This window comes from Macaca nemestrina, chromosome 1 (assembly GCF_043159975.1).
Source record: "Macaca nemestrina isolate mMacNem1 chromosome 1, mMacNem.hap1, whole genome shotgun sequence".
In the NCBI taxonomy this organism is placed as follows: domain Eukaryota; kingdom Metazoa; phylum Chordata; class Mammalia; order Primates; family Cercopithecidae; genus Macaca; species Macaca nemestrina.
The window spans coordinates 177,079,739-177,103,979 of record NC_092125.1 but is presented as its reverse complement, the minus strand read 5'-3'; the positions used below and the strand labels follow the sequence as shown (position 1 = coordinate 177,103,979).

At 42.1% G+C, this 24,241-nt stretch overlaps 1 protein-coding gene across 1 annotated transcript in view; it reads right to left on the bottom strand.

Moving 5' to 3' along the window:
- LOC105495128 (phospholipid phosphatase 3) overlaps positions 1-24,241 on the bottom strand; it is an 84,451-nt gene that overhangs the window by 41,326 nt on the left and 18,884 nt on the right. The window contains exon 2 of the mRNA XM_011764355.3: positions 1,303-1,460. Within this exon, the coding sequence (XP_011762657.1) occupies positions 1,303-1,460 (158 nt within the window). The remainder of the gene's footprint in view (positions 1-1,302; positions 1,461-24,241) is intronic.

The following is a 24,241-nucleotide window of genomic DNA, read 5'->3' as shown; positions in this document are numbered from 1 at the left end:
AGAAAGGGACAGGCCTTGGCAAGCAGCAAGCAAAGAGCTGCTGACCTGAAGCTCTGCTTGGGGGAAGGAAAGATGGGAGGAGACACGTGAACTCTAAAGAAGTTACTTTAGCATTTTCCTTTGCCCATCCTGGGGCCTGGTGAGAAAACCAGAACCATTCCCAACTAAAAGACTCTGAATGTTCCAGTGAGCCCACTGCTGCAAAGTGCAATTCCAGGTCTTATGGCATTCATTTGATTCTTACAGCGATCCCCTTGAGGGAATCCAAACAGCAATCTCGTTTTACAGATGAGGAAATTGAGGGTTAAAGAAATCAAAGATCCACCTAATTCACATAGCTAGGAGAGGCTCTGAGGAGTGTCTCTTTCCACTGCCCTGTGCCTGGGAGCAGCCCACTAGGCAAGCTGGGAATAATGCCACAGAGAGTGACGAGCATGTGACATTCCTGTCCCTGTGCTTTTCTTATCTCACCACACTCTTGGGTATAGTGGGCTCCTTTGAAGTGTTCAATTAACTGATCCTCTAACTTTCAAAAACACCTGTTCAAACCTCAGTACATGATACTGTGCAATTATTTGCCTTCCCTGACAAACACCTTTTTCAGGGAAAGCCATTCTTCCTAGAAACTGAAACCCACAACTGTCAATTTGGAGCACATGGGAAAACTAGACCTTTCATTTTTCAGTTTTTGAACACAAAGATCCTTAGTCCACCTTTAAGAAACTACTACAGTTGCCAAACGAACTGTTTTTCTTTTAAAGGCTGGAAAGAATTCTACTAGCCTCCCTTCCCCCTCCCCAAATTCAAGCTGTTGATTGTGTGCCTGGTTTATGATGTTATTAAAAAACAAAGAGGGGTCTCAAAGTTTACAACCAACCTCCAGAGTAGGCAAGTCAAAAGAAAACTACATGAAATGTGGTACCCGTAACATCAGCAGCTTACATTTGATCCAGAGTAGGCAAGATAAGCTAACTGCCTATCCCCTTGAGCAGTTCATTTGGACAGGTTAGCCTTCCTGAACTGTAAGTCTCTTTGAAATCAGCCGGGCACAGGCTGAACCCAAATTTTCTGTAGCTGTAGACTTTGAGTATGTCTTAACTCTCACATCTGTATAATGGGGGTGTTAGCACTTATTTTACATTTACTGTTCTTAGGATTAACTACCTTGCTTCTTGGCTAAATACAGGCCAGAGAAAGTTGGCTGCTACTTGGTATAAATCTCTGTTGGCTCAGACATTCTGTAATATGACAACACAGGGAGAAGTCAGACAGGATCCACCACAGCAGAGTCTGGACACTTACCGCGAGGATGGCAATGACGATCCCCACGGCGCAGAGCACAGCGTCATTTATTGTCTCACCAGTTTTCAGTGGGTACTTGATGCTCTCATCATTGCAGTAAAACCCTCGGTGGTAAGGCTTGATGGTGCTTGTCTCGATGATAAGGAAGGGGAGGCCCGCTGGTCCAGGTGGACCCACAGCATATACCAGGAGAGAAAAAAAAAGGAAGGGGAAAACATCAGTGCCAAAGAGGAACCTCAAGCAAAGACCATCCTAAATATCACTGAGAGTGCTAATCTTTCCTTCCATTTGTAGAGATCTACAGCCTAGAGAGAGCTTTTGCTATGCACATCGCCATTCCTCCTTTCCACACCCCTATGAGGAGAGAGGCATTATCCTCTTCTCTTCCCCAAGAGCTTGGAGGTAGGCAGTGAAGGAGCCAGAGCAGGGCTTTTCCCACAGTTCTACGATACCCTGCTAAAATTAAAGCCCAAATCGTAACATTTACTAATATAGCCCCAAATCTAATGATTTATGCCTCCAAGTGCATTCATTTCTTAGCTCTCAACCACTTCCCCTTTGAGAAGTTCACTAAGACTGTGCTGCCTGGGGTAGTGAAGGCCTTGGAGTCAAAAAATCTGGATGTGAACCCCAGATCCACCACTTCTTAAGTGATTTGACCTCTAGTTCCCACTCCATTTCCCTGAGTCCCAGTTTTTTCCCACAGTAAAATGAGTTGTGGTGATGACTAAAGGAGATCAATGCACACACAACCTCTAGCACAGTGCCTGGCACAAAGTAGCTGCTTCATGAATGCCATTTTCCCAGGCTTTTCTTTCACTGTTCAAAGAACTACCAATAAGAGCGAGCAGAGCTGAGCTTGGCCCTGCTGCCTGCAGACCTGGATAGAGGGCCCAGGGCACCCAGGAGCACCAAGTGGCTCTTGCAGCTGCTGCTGGTTATCAGTGACCAGTTCAGACTATTCTCTCAAAGGTCATGACAAATGGATTCCATCACCTGCCAAGAAAAGTCCCTCAAAACCCTGACTCAAAAAGCAAAGGCCCATGATAACTCTCGTTTGGATGCTACAAGAGCCTCCTAATCAGGCTCATGGCCCCCATTCCCTTCTACAGATAGCCACCAGTTTGCTTCCTGAAGGGCTTGGACCATGAGCATGTCAAAGCCTTGCTAAAGCCTCTTCAACGGCGCCCCATGACACAGGGTGAAATAAAGCCTCTAAGTATGACTTTAGGAGTTCCCATGACCTGGACATCTCTCCAGCTTCATGCTCTGCTGCTCCTCTTCAGTAAGCCTCCAAGAAACCAGTACACAGAGACTGAATTCATGCTGTTCTCTTAGACCAAAATACCTCTTCCTCCCAAACTACCTAACTGCAATACCAAGCTCCAGTGACACTTCGCAAAGTAAAATGACTAGCTCTTTTACAAATCTTGGAACTAGGGAAGACTACCAGAAACACAGTGGCCTTTCAGCCGGAACTGCCATCTTCCAGTAATTCACCAAAATGACGAACACAAAGGGAAAGAGGAGAGGCACCCAACAGATGTTCTCTAGGCCTTTTAGAAAATACGGGGTTGTTTCTTTGGCCATGTATATGAAAATCTGTGATAAAGGCGATGTTGTAGACATCTAAGGGAATGGGTACTGTTCTAAAAAGAATGCCCCACAAGTGTTACCATGGCTAAACTAGAAGAGTCTGCAGCGTTCCCTAGCATGCCGTTGGCATTGTTGTAAACAAACAAGTTAAGGGCAAGATTATTGCCAAGAGAATTAATGTGCCTACTGAGCACATTAAGCACTTCAAGCACTTCCTAAAAAACATGAAGGAAAATGATCAGAAAAAGAAAGAAGCCAAAGAGTTCAACTGAAGCGCCAGCCTGCTCTACCGAGAGAAGCACACTTTGTGAGAACCAATGGGAAGAAGCCTGCTGCTGGAACATATTCCCTATGAATTCATGGTATAGTAGGTGTTAAAAAAATAAAATAAATAAAAGACTTCTGGACTGTAAAAAACAAAACAAAACAGTGGCGAATACAGCCACTATTGAATGCACACTCACAATGTGTTGGGTTCTTTATATCCATTTTTGCATTGAAGTATTATTTAAGCACTATCACCCACCTTCAAGTGGAGGGAACAGAGACTCAGAGAGAATACTGAGCTCATTCAGGATCTCTTAGTCCACCTCCAAATGCTGAAATCTCTAATTTAACTTTGCAAATTGATTTCATCCAAATGTGAATTTCATTAGCTGAAAAATCCCAACATAAACAGTTGTTTAAAAGATAAAATCCCATTTTTCATGTTTTTCAAAAAGAATTAAATTCATGTCATGTTGGTTAAAGTCCCAGACCACCTCTAAAAAAAAAAAAGTACCATGAACTCCACAATTTTTCAATTACTTTGGTTCAGACCGGCAGTGATAAAAATGCTCACTTTCTAAAAAGTGTATTTATGTATCACTGTGCATAAACACATGGATTTATTTGGTTTTATTCTTTGGATTTATTTGAATTCTATGGCTATTTATTTTGTGACCCCTAACTGCTTCCTGCTAGAACAACAATTTACTTTATCAAATTCATACTGGTGCTTTGAAAAGAAAGAACAGCAACACACCACAGTATTGTGCCTGACCTTCTCAAAGTAAACACAGAGGGGCCCTGACAGGCAATAGCCATTAGGTTTTAAAACTTTGTCTCTGCAATGGAGGAGAGGGGGCAGGGAAAGGCAGTGGATAAATGTTCTGGCTTAGAAATGATCTTTAGGGTTTAGGGGCCGGGGAGAGATACCATATGGTGCCGAACCATCTTCGTGCCACTGCCTAAACATTTTGAAATGCAACCCAGTTGGCTATGAAAAGTAGCTGAGAAGCCAGCAGTATGATATTATTAATAGTCTGCTTTTAAAGTTCCACATATTGAGATTTAAAAGTTGAGCTGCAGTCGCTCTGGTGCCTAGGAGCCAAAGTGTTGCTAATAAACTCAGGAAGGGAACAGACCCCAAGTTCCCTACATTTGCACTCCACTCTTAGGCCTCCAGCTTCTATATTTAATAGTGTTCACATGATAGGCCTGTAAAGCATATGTTTCTATGGACAATAAAACACATATAAAAGAGTTTTGGAGTTAGACAGAACTGGGTTAATGATCTCGACTCTGCTCCCTACTACTTAAGTTATTTCACGTCTCCAAAACTCCCTTTCTCAACTGTTTAATGGGAAGAATGAAATCTAACTTTAGCATGGTTGGGATTATATAAAAACTAAAGCATCCATTCATTCATTCATTCAACAAATATTTATTGAGTCTTAACTACATATATTAAGTTACAAGGAATACAAAGATGACCCAGACCCTGCCCTCAAGAAGCTTACAATCCAGTAGGGGAAGACACATATCATCAAAATCAGTTGAGAAAAAAGTCAAGGCAATAGCACTGAGTAATGTCAGCATAGAGTCCGGGGCACACTGAGGACACTCAATGAATGTTAAAAAGAGAAGGGAAGAAAGCCTCACAGAGAAGGCAGGGGAAGAAAGCCTCACAGAGAAGGCAAGGGAAGAAAATCTGGTCAGTCCTTTGCCCACTTTTAAACTGAGAACAGTCCAAATACTTTTTCCTCTTTCTTTGCCTATGGCTTGGGGAGGGTTTCCAGTTCTGATTATGTGGATGAAGACCACAAACAGACAAGAAGTTGGAGCTGAATATGTTCTGTTTATTTTCTTGAAAGGCATGGAGATGGCATTTACAAAACCCAATGGTTTTTGTTTTTTTTTTTGTCTCCCCTATAAACTTGTGGTATTATTGAGGGTGATGCCAGTCAAATCTTGATTTTGATCCAGGAAGAGAGAGTAACCACAGATTTCCTTCAGTTGATGGGAAAAGCATAAACATCCCCCCAACTAGGCAACTAGTCCTTAAGAGATATAACACTGTGCCTTGCCCTTCCAGGACACAGAGAAGAGGCTGTTCTTCTCCAATGATCTTTATTTCCAATACCGTCACCATCTTTATTACCAATCACTATAGTCCCTTATCACTTCACTTCGAGAAATTTCCCAGTGCTAGACACTGGAATTCTGGAAGTGAATACATCATAGTACCTGTCCTGGAGGAGTTCACAGTGCTGTAAGACAGTCAAAAAAGCAAGAACACTGAATTATTTCTAGTGTGATGACTGACATACACATAGAGTAAAAAGGACACAAAGACCATTTTACTAGAGTCTTTCAAGGTGTCCAACAGAGGGTGGGAGACTTCAGTTAACTCTTATATAGTAGGAGGGGTTTCTAGAGTCCACAGGCTAAGTACAATCACACACACAAAAAAAATCAGTGCAGTTTAGGGATTTCAATACTGCCAGTTACAAAACTGATGGTATTAAACAAATACAATTTTAAAGTTTGCTATAGAGCTAGAAGAGATGAAGGGAATGAAGGAAAGAAAGGGGAAAACAGCACAGAGAATAATAATAGGTAACATTTACTAAACAGTTATTATGTGCCCAAACTGTCTTGAGGGTCCCCACATAAACTATTGTAGACTGACAGACCTGGCTGCCTATCATGGTCTAGGCATTGACTGGGCCAATGAAATGAAAGAGGCTAAGTTCCAACCTTCAAGTGGTCCAAAGGCTAATAGGATAAACAGTCATAAAAACTAATACATTAAGCCACCCTAAGGTTCAAAGAGATTAAAGTGACTTACCAGTCACTCTGCAAGTAAGTTATGGAGCTGAACAGGTTTCAAATGATCTGACTCTTGATTTTGGGTGCTTTCTATAAAGTGAGTCACTCTTCAGAGAAGGAAGCACCTATAAGTATTAGTAAATTAACTGAAGCTCAGCAAATCTCATGGCCTCTCATGAAAAAGGCACTGTTCAGAACAATCAAGGGAATGGCACTGGCTCAAGTTCACTGAACTTTCACTGTGTATCACACATGTGTTAGGTAACTAATTTCATCAAGCTCTGAAGGCAATAGCCTGGAATTTACATTTATTTGTAATAAAAGGTGCATTACAAAATTTTTGCAAAGCATGACCAAAAATAAAAAACAAAACAAAAATATCTAGTGAGTGCAGACCGAGACCCAGACTCAAGCATTTCTCCTTCCTTTAATCAAGGATCAATTAACTTCTTATACCTCTGGGGATTTCTTGGGATGTGTAGGTTGCAGAGGAGGTGAAATATGAACTCACTGACAAACACTTAGTGGGCATAAAATCAAAGCATGAAGAAAGGCCCCTGTGTTGGGTTCAGGCCTTTGAAACTTCTCTGGCTTTGAAAAACTAACACTGGGGCAGGTTGGGTGGTTTGGGGGTGGAGTGTAAAAAAACACAGACTAAGTTTTGAGGCCCACCCATTGATAAACTCATGTGGGAAGCGTTACCCAAGTGACCTGGCCCCAAAGCCCTGCTCCCTGCAGCCACAGTTCACCTTTGCACAAAATTAAACACAGCCACCTTCTCACAAAGTGCTTTTCAGAAAGCCCTTGGTGAGGCTAAGAAGAGAATGAGGGGAAGAGTGAGGAAGGAATCTTTGCATTTTTGCCTGATCAAAATCAGAGCACCAGGAAGGCACTTTCATGTCTCCTACATACCAAGTCCTTCATGTCCTTTTCCAGAGTTGTTCAATTTTTCCACTCGAAACAATCTATAGTCATTATAAAATACATGAAGTCCAGGATCTGCGAGAATAATAATTAAACTAACATCTGCAGAAAGCCTACACATCTACCCACAAAATAATACTGGTTGCACAAAAGTAGGCATCTGGTATAGCATAATTACTCAAATCGGGCAGCTATTAGAACTCTGTGACAAGGCCAGCTGCGGTGGCTCATTTCTGTAATCCTAGCCTTTTGGGAGGCTGAGGCAGTTGCATTGCTTGAGCTCATAAGTTCGAGACCAGCCTTGGCAACATGATGAAACTCCATCTCTACCAAAAATACAAAACTTAGCTGAGTGTGGTGGTACCTGCCTGTAGTCCCAGCTACTCAGGAGGTAAGAGGATAATCTAAGCCCAGAAGGCGGAGGTTGCAGTAAGCCAAGATTGTGCCACTGCACTCCAGCCTGAGTGACAGAGCCAGACCTTGTCTCAAAAAAAAAAAAAAAAAAAAAAAAGAACTCTGTACATCTTACCTACAGTATAGAGTTATGAGTAGGCACTGTTCTACCCATCTTACAAATGGAAAAACTGAGGATCAGAAATGTTCATCAGTCCACCTAAAAGGCAGAGCTAGCAATGGTCCCAATTTGGACCAGCTATTCAAAATATAGACTGGAGACCCTGGACCTTGAAGGAGTTTAGAGTTGAGGAATTAATTAACTTAATATCCACAATAGCTATGAAATGTTGTGGGTTATTATTTTCATTTATACTCAACAGAAAACTGAGGCCAGAAGTTTCATAACTGGTACAAGGTCCCCCAAGTGAGTAAATTGGTCACTGCGTTTCGAACCCACATCTGTCTGTCTTTTGGCTCATATTTTCTTACTCTATGACCTGACCCTCCCTTTCTTTATAAACATATTCCCTGTTAAAATATCACTCACTGATTTTTTTAAATCACTTAAGGCCAGAATGGTCAACACAACTATTACTTAGAGGTTCAAAATACAAATATTTACATTGCTTGTAAGTGACAGGGCTTCTTTTTAAAGTAATTAATTGCTACTGGTCTTAGAAGCATGCAAACTTTCTTTGGTTTACGATATTTGTCCAGATTTTTAGACTGGACACAATCCAGATGAGACAAAACTAAGTTTACTATGAAGGCATTTTTCTACCTTTGAAACAGGCTGCCATGAAAAACACTTGCTGTTGGCTGGTGTGAACACGCAATATTCTGGGTCTGGAGGTCTTCCTTGGCAATTGCTCATTCTTCAGTACTGGAAAGTTCAGGCCCTTTCTCCACAAAAAGAAGACTGTTGGAACCAAAAGCAACTACGTGGTAGAAATGAAGAAACCAGTGGCAGATCTAGTCCTAGTGCTCGGGTTTCCTGACCCCAAATCAAGGTCTTTAGTCCAACTCAACACACAAGTATGGCTCTTTCCTAAGTACTGGGTACCGTGTTAGGTGCTGGGGAAAACAAAGGTGAGTAAAATACTGCAGTCCTTTTGAGTTCCCTGCCTTCTGAATGTCTCAGCTTCCATGACAAAGAGAAACCTGTTTTAGTTTAACCATGGGTGTTGAAAAGAACTTTGGGTGTCCTTTCTTATTTGAAAGTGCTTACAGTGAAAACATTTTGTTTGTAAAAATAATTAACATCAGCCTCCTTAAAACCCCCAGCTCTGGCTGTTTTGGCCCTTTCAGTTGGATTTTTAAAGGGTTGCTACATTCATCTGCAAATAAAACAAACTGACCAGCAACTCATGGTTCATATTTTTAACTGAAAGAGCTCCAAATCTCTTTTTGTCATCATTATATATTTCACAAATGAGGTGCTTTATTTCTAGTGAAACACAACTACCAGAGCAAACAGGACTCATAATCCTTTTATCCCAGGTAAAGCTGAGTCACTTCCCAAGACCTCCTTCTTTTTGATCCCTCTTTAAATAAGGATGACAGTAAGTATATATTTATTGGGCACCTACTATGTGCCAGGAGCTTTGGATACATCAATTAATTCTCAAAACAATTTTCTAAATTAATTATTAGGATATAGACAAAAGATCGAAGGTCAGAGAGATTGTAATTTGTTTCAGTATCCACTCTGAGGAGAAGAGGCATAAACAAGATATGTAATAGAACGGTCTGGCTCTAGAATTCATTCAGAGATGGGACCAGTTAGCCTTTATTGCTAAGTACACATGAACTATGTCTATGCACATATTAGCAACCTAGAAAGTCAGCTACGAAACTCTTGAAAGTGTATGTTGGCCTTGGACAAGGGCAGAAACCAAGGCTCCTCTTTAGATGTTAAGATAGAACCATACAGATCCAGCCACTCTCTCTCTGCCTCATAAGCTTCCCTTATGACCCAAAGGTGTTCATTTGCAACATGGCTGCCCAGAGTTAAGACACAGCAATAGTTCCATCCATGCAAAGTATTTCTGAGTTCTTACATAAACCATCACATTTGATCTTCCTAACAACTCCATGAAGTAATGTCTTTAACATCTGAATTAAAACAACTCCTATTTATCCTTCAAGACTTAAATATCTCACCCACAAAGGATTTACTTAGCCATGTAACCCACTCTAACAGCATTAATTGCTTCTTTATTTTTTCCAATTTAATCATGATCTTTGGAGTCAGGCAGACAAGATTTCATATTCCATTCCTATCAACTGACATGCTTGCGGTATGACCTTAACTCTGTGAACTTTATTTTTATCACTGTACAATAAGACTTGGCACATTAATTCCCAATGTAAAGAGTTGATTAGGAGGACTAAGATGTAGTTTATAAAATATGTTAGTTCTTGCTCTTATATGTGACAGGGAGCCACCAAAAGCTTTTACATGCGGGTAGAATGTGACCAGATTTCTGTCTGAAACTCATGCAAGTAGCCATGGGTCCACCAGCCACTTCCCATACGCAATCTAATCTCCAGGGAAAAGCATGCTCATGAAGTCCTATAATTCCAGGGACTTCTTGGGTAGACAAATGGGGCTTCAACAGTGGTTAGCAAGAGCCAGCACCCTGACATAGGGAAGAAATATCACAGTGGGAACCCTGCCATATATTCTCAAAAGATCACATGAGGCTGTATGGGAGGCAAGTCTATAATAAGGTTGAGAAAAATACATTTATTTTTATTTTTCCAGCAGTTAAACATTCATTCTTCAGCATGTGCACTCCCACCCAAGCCATGCTACCCAGATGTACACAAAACACCCCGTCCACGTGGCAGAATAAACAACCTGTGGATTGGCAGGACATCAGACACCAGGGATAGCCAAAGTCCGAGATAGTCAAAAGGCAAGACTGGAGCCAGATGCAGTGCCAAAAGCGAAGAGGTGAGCATTATGGGAGGCCTTGCAAGAACAAAATCACCCTGGTGAGCAATCCACGGGCACTCCAGGTACACCACCGAGCTACATGGCCCATGATCTAGGTCAAAGGTCACAAGCTGGCAGCCCACGGCCAAATCTGGCCTGTAGAGATGTTCCGTTTGTCCCACCCAGGGTTTAAAATGTTTTAGATTAGTTGTTAACATTTAATAACAGGCAGATAACATCCAGATTCCCAGCTTCTTAAACCAGCTCTAAAGTGTGTGGTAATGCAGGCAGTAATAACAGCGGCTGCCTTCCTGCATGCAACATATACACATCCTCCAGGAGCCACCCACTCCTCACTGTCTCCCTGACACGCAGGCTGCCTGTGGGTTGCCATTCTCATTGAGCTTGCGCTGTCAATTTTCTTATACCTGGTCTACTTTAGTCATTCATGTTTAATTGCCTGGCTTTGTAAACATTTGACTTTATCCTTGCTGCAGAGAGTAAGAGTCCTTGGTTAATGACTCTTGGATAAACCTATGAAAACAGAAAATAACTCTTGATTCCGTACCATCTCCCATAGTAAGTAATGGCCACATTAGACATGTATATCTATGTGTATATGGTTATGTGTGTGTATGGATTTGTGTGTATGTCTTAATCTTAACCAAGAGTGAGCCTCCTATCTATGTTTTCAACTATAAACCCAAAGACCATGTCAAGTCAGGGCAAGGCAGTTCATTTTTGCATTTTAGTTATGGGGAAACCGAGGCTTAGAAGCTAAGTAACTTGCCGAAGGTCATACAGTAAAATGAACAGGGATTTGAAACAAAGTCTTGCTGAACTAGAAAGCCCTTAGCAAGTTGATTCCATGAGGCTGGTGGTTAGGTCAAAATGAACACCTACCTTACTGGTCAGGTAAACAGCTTATCTTAATAAATTGCATGGTTACCCTTCAGAAGATACAGTGGACCCAACTTATAGCTCTCTATGTGATACTAAATGGGAATATCAGAGAGTTGTGTTTTTAAAAGCAATAGCTATCTAAAATCAAAACAAAAACAATCTTCTGATAGAAGCCCACTAATTCTAACAAATAAAAAATAAAAGCAAGGTGAGAAGGGAGTTAAAAATTAAAGCCCATCCGATATTTGTTGGCATCATAAATCTTACTAAAATGGAGTTAGGCACATATCAGTAATATCCTGATGAAAGTTTAGAACTGTAAGAGATCTTAATGTCATTTATTTTCATTTAATAGATGGGAATGTTGAGGGCTCCCACTGTCTAACATTGTAATTATTCCTGTCCCAAAGATCTCCTGCACTAGCTAAGATCCTCAGAAAAGGGTTTATGTTATTCATCTCTGTGTCCCTGAAACAAGGAAAGATTCCTGGCATATAGTGGGAGTTCAACAAATGTGTATTGAATAAATGTATAGGAAACAAACCAAAATCTGGAAGACCTGGCTCCCTACCAAATACACTCTAGGACTTGTGGATTGTTTTCTCCCTACTTTCTAAATTTTAACCTAATGTCTCCCACATCCCAAATCCTGTTTTTTAATGCAATCCCCCAAAACAGCACAACATCCCATACCCTAATAAAGAGTAGACAATTCCATGAGGAATTATTTACAGGGAACCTAACCAGCTTCAAGTCTCAGATGGGTGGTTAGGCCGGATGGCTAAGAATAAGACACTTACCTTCAGTTTCCAGCCTTTTCCACATAATGATAATATTAGAAAATACTCTATAGGACACTCCTAGGCAAGCTGAGCAGACTGCTGCTCAGTTATTCAGCTGCCATGCCCTACCCGGCCCAGCTGCCCAAGGGCGAAGGGATCCATTTCAGCACACCCCTACCCCATTTGCTGGGATCCTCTTGGGAATTTCTGCCCTAAAGAAAGCTCCAAGTAAGGAAGAGCAAAGATCTCAAGAAAGCAACTCAGCCCTGGGTTTGAAAACCAGTTTTGCCACTGACGCTCTATGTGATCTTCAGCAAATTGCCTCATTTCTCTGAGCCTCAACTATAAAAAAAGGATGCCAATATCCACTTTGAAAAGCTGTGAGGATGAAATATCAGAAGGCAGGTAAATTTAACAAAGATGAGTTATCTTCCTTCCCGGTCCTGAAAATCTACTATCAAGCTGTTTACATGATGCCAATCAACTGGCTTGACTGGTTTCCTCACTAAGGTGGTTGGGGTAACCTGGACAGGGCTGTGTCAGCTCAGACGAGGACTGTCACTTGCATTGAGCAAGACTGGAGCCGTTCCAGGGTGCTGTGGATAGGACAACCCTCACCCTGGGAGCACACTCCCCATTCCCGGTCCTGTCAATGTTCCTTTTGTAAAACACAGAAACTTTCTTCAAATCTGACAGCTGCCACCTGCACAAATAATTCAGGGATGTAATTTTGTAACTGAATACAAACCTTGAAAGCTGAAAAGTTTGAAGTCCAAACTAATCCCTTTGACCTTCTGCCTAAACACTCACTAATCACTTTTTAATTTGTAGTTGATTTCCTCTCTATGTGCTGTCCTTACAGGCTACATTTTCATTTTAGAAGTATCCAGGGAGTAAACGGCATTACAAAATACCCAATTGAAGTACAACTCAGACTTCTTTTCCCAGAGATCTAAGGCTTCTCCACGGCCCACTGAGTTTTCCAAATGGCAATGGGTGGCAGGAAAATGAGGGAGAAAATTTCTCCTTTGAAGGGGGAAACTCCTCACTGGGAGAATTATGAGCTACAGAAGTTAATAAGATGTGGTCTCTGCCCCCCTAAAGATGCGTGCTCTGGGAACAACCACCCACCAGGAATGTGACAAGAACTTCCACAGCGGCATTACTAAAGTGAGACCACTGAGGACGCCCTCAGCACATGACCAGCTGGCATGCAATACCTATTTACTGACTAATCCAGTAAATGAATTTGAAATACTCCTTGTTGTCATTTGAATGCCATGTCATTTGAATGCCAAGTGGTATAGCCAATTTAAGGCTATACCAAAAAAAAAAAAAAAAAATCCAGAACTGAGAAGGTTTTCTTTCCAAGAAGCTGATAAAACTGCTGCTTTGTTCAGCTCTTCCAACCTTTAATGCTAAGGAAAAAAATTAGAAAAGTACTTTGAGGGAGCCCGTCTAGTTCCTAAAACAATAGATGCTGAAAAGATGCTTGCTAAAAAGGAAGCGAACTGGCAGTGAAAGATGTTAATGTTGTTAAATCCAGAAGAATTTTCTTACTTGGGGAAAAAAGGTGTCTACTTTAATCGTCACTAGGATTGTTGTAAAATGAAACAAATTGAAATCCACTGGAGTCATCCTGCCCTGCGTGGCCGTTCTTTTTGCCTACTGGGTAATGGAAGCCTCAAGTGGGCCAAGCTGGATCAGGGAAAGTAAGTCAACACGTTATTGGTTCAATGAAGACATGTCTGATATCAGTAAGACTGCACAAGCAAGTCTGGGATTCAGTAATAACTTAATGTTATTACCACCATCAGTCTTAGCTCTGCCAACCAACTACCAGTGTGATCACAGGATCACACTTCCTCGTCTGCTCTCTGGGGTTCATTTTCTTCATGTGCAAAATGAATGGGGTGGTTTTCCCAGGTGTCTTGTGGACCTTACTAATTTTAAGAATTTTCATCTTTATCTAAGGAGTGCAGAGTATTTTGTAAGCAAGAAGGTTTCATTTCCATGGCATCTTTACATGATGAAGGGCCTTCACCACCTACCTTTACCCTAGCTAGGGTAACTGAGGAGCACACAACTTTCTTTTACGTTTGTGAAGGCAGACTGGCTGAGCAGAGACCTCTGGACTTCAAAGATGCTCATTTATAAAGAACAGCTCCAGAAAAAACCCCAATATCTGCAGACCTTCAGATAAAAATTGAACGAATGTTTGGCAGCTCTTGGCTCTGTCGAAGTAGTAGGCATCAGCAAAAATGGGTGGTGGGTTAGAGAGAGGTGGGGATTAACATTAGCTACCGCTAGACACTTTCCTGGTCACTTTATTGCTGCACCTCCCTTATCCTGCCCAATGATCCTTTCCAGGTAAGGAGTATGAGCTTGATTTTACAAAGACTGGAAATGAAGAACAGTGATCAGGCCACAGAGAAGTAGGCCAGAAAAGGACGCTGGGTCTGGCTGACTTTCCATGGAACTGTGAAGCCACCAGATATTCTATCTTTAGGTGCTTTTCACTGGCGCTAAGGAGGAGAGCCACTCACAAACTGGGCAGCTGCTTCCTGTAAACAGAAATCCAGGTACTCCGGGACCATCCTCAGTTGCTCCTGCAGCGCTGCCCCTTCCCCCACCAGAATGGGAATAACAAAATGTAAGGCATTCGGATACACTGGGAGAACTGGCTACAGTAAACAACTCCTAGGTGGTTTGCTATAGGAACCCTATTGTTCCAGAGGGAGGCTCTTTTGCCAGAACGCTCCAGGAAGCCACTGCTGGGTAATGCATTTTTCAGCTGTTGAGAGAAAAGGGTAGTTCCAGGGATGTTTCTTCAATGGTTCTGGAAGCCAGGCCCTTAATCCTTGCAAAGCAGCAAGGAGCCAGCTTCTCTCAGAGGGACAGAATGTCTAGAGTCCCTCTTCCAAATCAAAACATCAAAACTCCCCAGCTTCCCCTTTACAACCTCTCAAAACGTGTGAATCAGGCAGAGGGGAGGAAGAGGGTTGCGAAGCCCAAGTGGGGTTCAGGCCTTCTCTATGCCCCTCCTTCCCTCATAACCCTGCCCACCTGACCCCTCTATTGCAGTAAATTACAAAGCCCCCACTGTTCTCTCTGCCCATCCTCCTCCTCCCACCCACCCCCACACATACACTTTTTTAAAGGGCGAAATGCCAAATAACATTATTCCCCTTCACCATGGTATTGCCATGAGAGCTGCCTGGTATGTTTGCCTGAGAAATGGAAGGTTTTCATGGAAATATCAGCTTCCACAACAGCTCCCCATTTGTAGAAGTGGCCTTGAAAAGAAGTGGAAGAATCCCCAACTGGAATCTAATTGAAAGGACAAGAGGGGAGAGCAAGGCCCCCGGAATTGTTCAAAGGCCTGAGGAATACTTGACTGTGGCTTTGGGAACCCATAGGCCTTTGCGTGCTCTGGCAAAGCCCTGCTCTCCACCCTCCCTCCCTGTCCTACTGCACAATGTTGCACTCTGTCGTGGGTAGCCTCACCTCAAAATGGAAACTCTATAATATTAATGTGAGGGGGAGGGAAGCATTTACAGTATATATATATATATTATCCACAGATGTACACAGGTATCCCTGCACACAACGTGAACTGCAGAAAACCATTTCACAGCCCATATCAACCGAACACCAGAGAAATCAAAAATGGCTTTCCGGGTTTGGTGGTGGTGTGCAATTAGCAGACCTAGATACAAGTCCCTCCCTTCCACCTCTGCCAAGTCATGGTGGTGTGACACCTGATTAGTGAATTCTCAGGACCTTAGTTTGCTTGTCTTCAAGACAGGTCCTGCAGTCTAGAAGGGCTGACATGAGGATGGCAGAAGAGATGGCGTGGTAAGCAGCCTGCCTCGGAACAGGTGCACAGGCATGTTTCCTCCTCCCCTTCCCACTCAAGGCACGAAGGGGAAGGAGAAGATGCCTGGGAATAGGACAGGATCCGTGAGAAACAATCTCTCCTATCATACCCCAAGTACTGCTGAGAGCAAATGGCATATGTGAGCTCCTACTTGTCCATCAAGATGACAGAATGGGTCTTGGGGAATTAATTATTCAACAAACTTGCCCTTCACAAATCCCATCCAAAGAAATGGTTTGATGCCTTTCAGTGCACTGACTATACAAAATACTGAAAGACCAGTGCACTTCAAAAGCCTCACAAAACCCAGGCCGGGGTTTGGCAGGAGTTCCTCAGCCACTGGGTTTTTCTGTGTGTGGTTTATAATAACATGCAAACCCGATGCCAAGTCCTAATCTATTAAGGGACTGCCAATTAGCAGAAGGCTTAGAGCTGCAGGTTTGAGAACTGGGGAGCAGGTCTAATTAGGCTTGCAAATCATTTCTCTCCATAGCCCCTCGCATCTGACACAAGGTATTACTGGCTGACTGTTCCGGATATGTTCTTTCTATATTCCTATGCACACCGGTTTTCGTTTGTTTGTTTTAAGGTTCCAGACCTGAAGGCTAAGGCATATTTTCATGTCTGCCTCCTAAATGTAAAATTGGGGGTTGAACAAGTTTATCCTCTGGACAGTGATTTTCAGATTTAGCCATTCACCATCAGAGGCACTTATGAGGAAAAAAAAAAAAGAGAGAGAGAAAGAAAGATAGATAGATTGATTCCAGGCCCTGCCTAGACCTACTTGACCAGAATTTCAGGGGAAAGGCATGAGAATTCTGATTTGTAATAAGACCTCCAAGTGATTTTATCCCAAGGTGATTTGGGAATCACTACTCTAACACTTCGAAGTTTCATTTTTAAATAAAAGGGCTTTAAAAAAATTGATATATAATTTACATAACATGCAATTTATATATGCATATACCAAGTCAACACAATTTTAAACCACGCTGAATATACAATGTTTACTGAGCACCTTATTGTGTTCCAGGAGTGGGAAATACTGAGATGAGTGAAACAGGGTTTCTGCCCTCAGAGAGCTCCTGGTTCTCATAGAAAAATTGATCTTTCCTCTACAGGGACCCTGTGAAGACTCAAACCTGCAGTTCTCCCCTCCCTTTCTCATCAGCCTAGTTGGGAACTCAGCTTTCCAATATCTTTCCCGGGACAACTTTAAGGAAGAAACAGGATGATTTCAGATGCTAAACCTCAACAGCCTATCTTAGAAGAGGAGAAAAGCCTGAGAAAATATGCGCCTCAGGACTGCCTAAACACAAAAACTGGAAGAGGGGAGTAAAATGCAGAGGCCCTCTGTGCAGCAGAAAAAGTCCTGGGCTGGGGGTGTCAGGAGCTCGAGGTTGGATTCTTCTGTGAAAGAAGAAAGTCCCTTTTCGTCGCTGAGCCTCTATTAAAGAGAAGAGGCTGGACTCGCTGGTCATGTCCCAAAGCAAATTCAACATGGACATTTCACCCTAGGGCCTTCATCAGAGTTTACTGTTACGTTTTACCAGGGAGATGTGCAACCCAGAAGAACTTGGGTTCTTCAGAGCATTCTCTAAGAAATGCTGGTCTAAATAACCTCTAATCAGCCCTAAAAATATGATTCGTGTGTGGCTTTCAAACAAGACTGATTTCCAAGCTGCAGGGCCAGGGTTTAATAACTATCCTCTCCACAGTCCTGGATATCCCAGCAGGGACTCAAAATATGACTATGTGTGGGGAAGGGAGTGGCATGGCAAGGCTGTGTTTTAGAAAGCACACCCTGCTGGCCAGCCATGTGGAAGATAAACTGGGGTATGGAAGCTTTAGTTAGCTGGCTCTTGCTAACCCAGGTGTGACCAATCACCTTCCCAAGGAAAAGCCTTCTGCACTTTGAGACACATCCCATCCTTCCTGAGTAAGATGCATTAAGGCCTCTCACAGCCATGATACCACACCAGGTCCTGGACAGCACAGCTCAAATAAACACTGCCTGCTCTCCAAGAGCATCTGGGACTGGTTGCCTCTTTCCTTTAAACACCTTTCTGAAACTCATTGCTGGAGTTTCCCTACATAGACTCCCTCAGGTTATCTTAACACATATATTCAGAACCACACCTAAGACTAAATTCGAACTAAATAGCAAGAGGAGGGCAATCTATCCGCTGGCAACTGACATACAATGGCAAACAGTAGCACATATACAGCTGTGTATGTGGATTTTGGCGTCAGATACACTTGGGTCCTAATTTTAACCTAAAACAAGTCGATTAACCTCTCACAGTGATGTGGGAGGAATGAAATAGCGTGTGCAAAGAAGGTTCATACAATGCCTGGCACACAGAAAATGCCAGTAAATGTTACTCTTATGAATATGGAATGGTGTGCCTTCCGTAAGAAGGAAAGAGACAAGCGCTGTCTTGGCCCATAAAGAGATCCATTATTTATTTTACATATTGACCATGTATTATGAAAGTCGCCAAGCCTTTGGCTTTCTCCCCCCACTTTGGCTTTTTTTTTGAGACTCGAGTGGGTGATTGAGAATATGGATAGCAGAAAAAGCACAGGCTTTGGGGCCAAATAGATTTGTGTTTAAAGCTTAGAGCTTAGATCTACCTCTTTTTAGTCCTGTGACATTAAGCAGGCTGCTAACCTCTCTAGGGCATCTGTAAAACGGGCCAGAACCAATCTTGACGGGTTACTGTGAAGTTTAGAAATACAGCGCCATATATAAAGTGTACTCAACCCAAGCAAAGTATTGTTATTATTCATGGTCTTCTCTACAAAATACATCAGAATAAAGAAAGATGACTAGGGTAGCTCTTTGTCTCTGTATAAGAGTATTTCCCTCCCTTTAAAGCAGGCAAGGGCAACAGGCTATGTAGAGTTTTAAGGATACCAATGTCTTTTCAATGTTCCATTATTTCCAGCTAAAGGAAAATACTGGGGAGTTTCTTAGCACTCCACACTGGTTTAAATAAAATGTGTCCTGGAACTTCCCAAGTTCACTTCACACTCATAGTCAATCCCTATCTCTGTTCCACAGTATTTTTCACTCTCCCTTCATTCATTTTTTTCCCAATAAATATTTATGAAGCACCTACAATGAACAGAGCACAGACTTAGGAGCAATGGGGTATATGTGGTGATCACAGTCCAAATGCTATTTTGTATTCATGTGAGGAAATTAAGAAAAGGAGTTGTAATTTGCCAAATGATACTTAGTGAAAAGGGACAGAGGTGACCATGCCCTGCACAATTCCAAGGAACACCACTCACAGGCTTCAATCTCAGGGCTGAAACCAATGCTGTTGCCATTTCCACTCCTCCATCATGGAAGCAGCTGAACTGGCCCCATCCAATCCCTCCTGATTAGCAACTTCCCGAGGGGCTTTTATCTGTCCTGTGCACATGGACACCATAAGGACCATGGGCTGGCTGGTTACATTAGCTCGTTATTGTTATACTGGTTCTGGCCTTCCCTAGTGCCTATTGGGGTGTGTGTGCAATTTGCCATAATCACTTATGCAGGAGAAGGAAGGCCAAACACTAAAAAAAACAAAAAACAAACAAACAAAAAACTACCAAAAACAAACAACGACAACAAAAAACACCCAAAAACCCAAGATGAAGTAACAAGAGAAAAATCAATGATAAGTATCCAATACTGGCTACTTTTACTATGGAATGTGGTCCAATTACCAGGGATTTATTGGCATGCCAGTTAGCCTCTAGGTCACTGTGTCCCTGAATGAAACAATTTGTGAAACATGCTTAACAAGGGCCATCATGCTTGGCTAATTTTTTAATTTTTTGTAGAAACAAGGTCTCACTATGTTGCCAAGGCTGATCTTAAACTCCTAAGCTCAAGCAAACCTCCTGCCTCAGTCTCCCAAATCACTGGGGATTACAGGTGTGAGCCACATACTTTAATTTCAATAAAAAGTTTTAGGTAAGTCTAGTGGGTTTGCCTAACCTGCTTTTTAAATAACATGATGATGTAGGCTTCAACTGGCCAAACTTACTTAAATTTAGCAGTTAATAACCATCAAACAGTCTCACACTAATCAAATTCAGATCAAGGAAGACATTTTTTCCCCCTTGGTTCACAGTATTTTCTATTCATGAGTAGGAAACAGGATGTGATGAAAATGTACCATTTTAGAGTTAGGCCTAAATTCAAATCAAACTACTTGGCTTGGGCTTCAATTTCCTCAAATATAATTTGAGGGGTAGAGAGAAGAGTTAAGTTTAAAGGTAAATTGTGCCCTCTCCTACCAAATTCATGTTGAAATGGTAACCCCCAGCACCTCAGAGTACAAACTTATTTGGAGATAGGGTCTTTATAGAGGTAATCAAGTTAAAATGAGGCCATTAGGGCAGGCTAACCCCATATGACTGGTGTCCCTATAAAATGAGGGAATTTGGTCACAGAGATACATATAGAGGTGAGATTACACAAAGATACAGGAATACTTAATTCTGAATGATGTTAAAGGGTCCTTGATCAAGTAATGATAAAACAATTTTAATTATGAAGACTATTAGCAACATAGAAGATCATACGTATATACACCTAAATAACTGAAAGAAAATCAACATGAGTAAAAAGAAATATGCCAAGATGGCAATAGTATTTGTGGTAGATTATGGGTGATGTTCCCTGTCTTTTCCAAATCCTAGGTGGTATAGTTTAAAGCATCAATAATGATAAATGAATTTACCTTTAGAAAAACAGCAACATTTTTATGCTAGTGTCAAAAATGACTTGGGTTTTTGAGACTCTGTCTCAAAAGAAAAACAAAAAGTTTCACTTCAGGGAAGTCCGAATTTAAAAACTGGTCTGGGTGGTTCAGGGAGCGTCAGTATAGGTGAATGTAGTGTAAAGTATTTATCAAGAAGGGCTGTCCCTGGGCAGGCAGGTGCAGTGGCTCACGCTTGTAATCCCAGCACTTTGGGAGGCTGAGGTGGATAGATTGCTTGAGGTCAAGAGTTTGAGGCCAGATGGGCCAACATAGTGAGAGAAGAAAGAAAAAGAGCGGAGGGGAGGGGAGGGGAGAGGAGGGGAGGGGAGCAAAGAGAGAAAGAAAGAAAGGGGGGGAGAGAGAGAGAGAGAGAGGAAGGAAGGAAGGAAAGGAGGGAGGGAGGGGAAGAGAAGAAAGAGGCTGGGCACAGTGGCTCATACCTGTAATCCCAACACTTTGGGAGGCTGAGGCGGGCGGATCACGTGGTCAAGAGATCAAGACCATCCTGGCCAACATGGTGAAACTCCGTCTCTACTAAAAATACAAAAATTAGCTGGGCCTGGTGGTAGGCACCTGTAATCCCAGCTACTCGGGAGGCTGAGGCAGGAGAATCGCTTGAACCCGGGGAGGCGGAGGCTGCAGTGAGCCAAGGTCACGCCACTGCACTCCAGCCTGGTGACAAAGCGAGACTTCTTCTCAAAAGAAAAAGGAAAAGAAAGGAAAGGAAAGGAAAAGAAAGGAAAGGAAAGGAAAAGAAAGGAAAGGAAAGGAAAAGAAAGCAAGAGAAAGAAAGTTTGTCTCCTTTATTTCAATCCTCCAGATTTGATCAACTAGATTTTGAGTTCTTTGAGCTGAATCAGAATTGGTAGAATCGTATCTTTTAACTTCATAGCTATATCAACCTGGCGTATAGTAGCCAATTGATACATGTATAATTAAGTGGGTGAATGAATGCACTAATGAAAGCAGTTGCTTTGGGTCTTGTAAGAAAACCACTGGCTTTCAGGTCAGACATCTTTACTAGAATGGTAATGTGTATGTACCTCCATGGATCATTTCCCTTTTCTGCTCAAAGACATATAACGTTGTCAAGTCCACATTTTATAGACATGCTGGTGAAGCTGACAGAGGAAAGATAGCTTCTGAAACTAACTTTCGAGGGTTTTGAAATCTAAACCCTCACTGTATGGAGAAACTTTATACTTCCTCCATCGATCTCATAGTCCTTCTTCTCTGCAAGTCCCCGGGGTGCTTTTCCAACCCCATATTGCTCTGTGCTGCAGCCAAAGCCCAGTTTCCTGCCTCAAAAGGCCCTTTGTTTGGGCTCTCTTTCCAAATCAGCGTATCCTGAGCTTGAACCCCCTTGCTTTTGAGAACTCTGATGCCTTGGCAGCAGCAGGCTTTGCCAGCAGGTTTGTGGTCCTTAACAGCTTTCAGAAACCTCAATGTGAGGGCATGTCTATAGCTAAGAAACTCTTTTCACGGGAGGGAGGAGAGGGAGTATTATTTTAAGAGTTGCAAAAACAACTTCAAATTGACTCTTTGGTCTTTCATTGCTACCAGAAGACTGAGAACTTCTTGTTCTCTGGTATTTAATTAAGATGATAGTTTTAATCAACTTGAAATGATATTGGTTAATAAGCTCTGCTCAATCTCTCAGGTAGGTTTCGTTTCCCAACACTGGAATGCATTAAAGACAAATTTCCAGCATCTTCCTTCCCAATGGGAAAACATATTCTTTAGTAAACACAAATGGAAAGGTAGCTCCATCTGTGCAGCTGCCATAGGATTCTCTGGCAGGACTCCAAGGTAACTTTTCAAAGATCGGATAAACTATGTCTAATCCATACTTTGTGCTTACACATTCTATACATCCAGGTAGTACTCTCTTATGCATTTATTTGTTCCAAAGCTTGCCAATTATTTATGACAGATAGCAGTTTCTAAACACTTAACGGTCAGGGTACATTAGTGTCAAAAAGCCCACCGTCTCTGAGGTATTTTTTTCCCTCTGGACACCTGTAAAGTAGAAATTATTGTCTCCATTTTATAGGTGAGGAAACTGAAGTTTACTATAACACGTGACCCAGGTTATATGCTACCAAGTGATCGGGCCAGGATCGGACCCCAGAACTGTCTGACCCTAAGACATATCCTCTTTCCACTGTGTTCCACTGTCTCCTAAACTTCAAAACTTTGATTCTGGGTTAAAATTGTGGTAGCTTGTGATGGTGAATCTCTTCGCCTTTCCTCCTATTTGCACCTTGTGACATGGTTAATTCAACACAGTTAAGACCTCCAACTATCAGGCACTGTCCTAGAGTCTTATATACTTGATGCCCTCTGCAGTTCTGAAAAACCATTTAATTCAACTGCCTCATTATTTAGGGAAGAAAATTTAAACCAACAGAGTGCAACTGACTTGTTTCACTAACTAGTGTCGGAGCTGGAATGGCTTGAGATTAGGAGGTGAAATTACCTCAGGCTGGAGTAGTGAGGGGTAGGATGAGCAGAACCCAGCTTAAAGAATGGATACTCTTCGTATAGGCAGAGAAGGAGAGGGTGCGTTAGCAGAGGAAAGAGCAGGAACAAAGGCTGGAATACAGATTTCTGTGTGTTGTTTCCAGGAAGCAAGGAGACTAATATGGATAAAGGTGGATGTCAATGAGAATACATGTGCATTCAAAATGAGGATGGCAGAACCAAAACCTGTTAACAGTAGATGCTCCGGGGAGTGCAATTTGGAGGAACAGTAACTACACAAGGGGCTATTCCCTTTTAACATAATCATATGGTCTTGAACTCCTGAGCTCAAGTGATCCTCCCACCTTGGCCTCCCAAAATGCTGGGATTACAGGTGTGAGCCACCACACCCAGTCTTGAATTTTTTTTTTTTTTTCACACTAAGAATATATTACTGTGCTTTGGAATTTTATGTCAAGGTACAAATGACTTTGTAGATTATTGACACATGGGGCTAGTATCTGACTTGCAAAATAACCAAATCCATTGTGTAAAGGAATGCTTAAAACTACAGTATTTACTGGATTTGAACTTGAACCTGCACAAGATAAGAGTTTTCTATATTTTACCCATTTTCCAAGACACTTAATTTGTCTGAGCCTAGTTTTCCCATCTGGAAAACGGGGATGAGGAAGGGAGAACTTTTGATGCTTAGCCCCTCCATCTCCTGTATTCTAAGATTATTCTAAAGGATGGTCACGGGTACTGGGCAGAGCTGAGGCAAAGAAACCATTCTGCTAAAGGGAATTCTTCAGTTCAGTCCCTTCCTTGAAAATGGTGCCTAAAAGCATTCTACTAATTTGTCTGTCCAAACAACTGTGATGTTACCACTTTCAGAAGGTTTCCCCCAGAGCCCCTCAAACATAGGGTTAATAATCCCTTCAACTTGGCTACCTCTATATAGAGTATACATTGTATTTCTAGTACTGCACCTGCCCAACATCTACTCCAGAAGACTGAAGGACTGAAACCTCTCCCCATTCATCATTAGACCTCAACACCCAGCACAGTACCTGGTGCATTAAAGGTGCTCAATGCATATTTGTTGAAATGACTCCTCACCATCATTTATTCATGTGCTTTTAATTATAAAATTGATAGATATTATTATTAATGCTACTAATTACCAAAACGG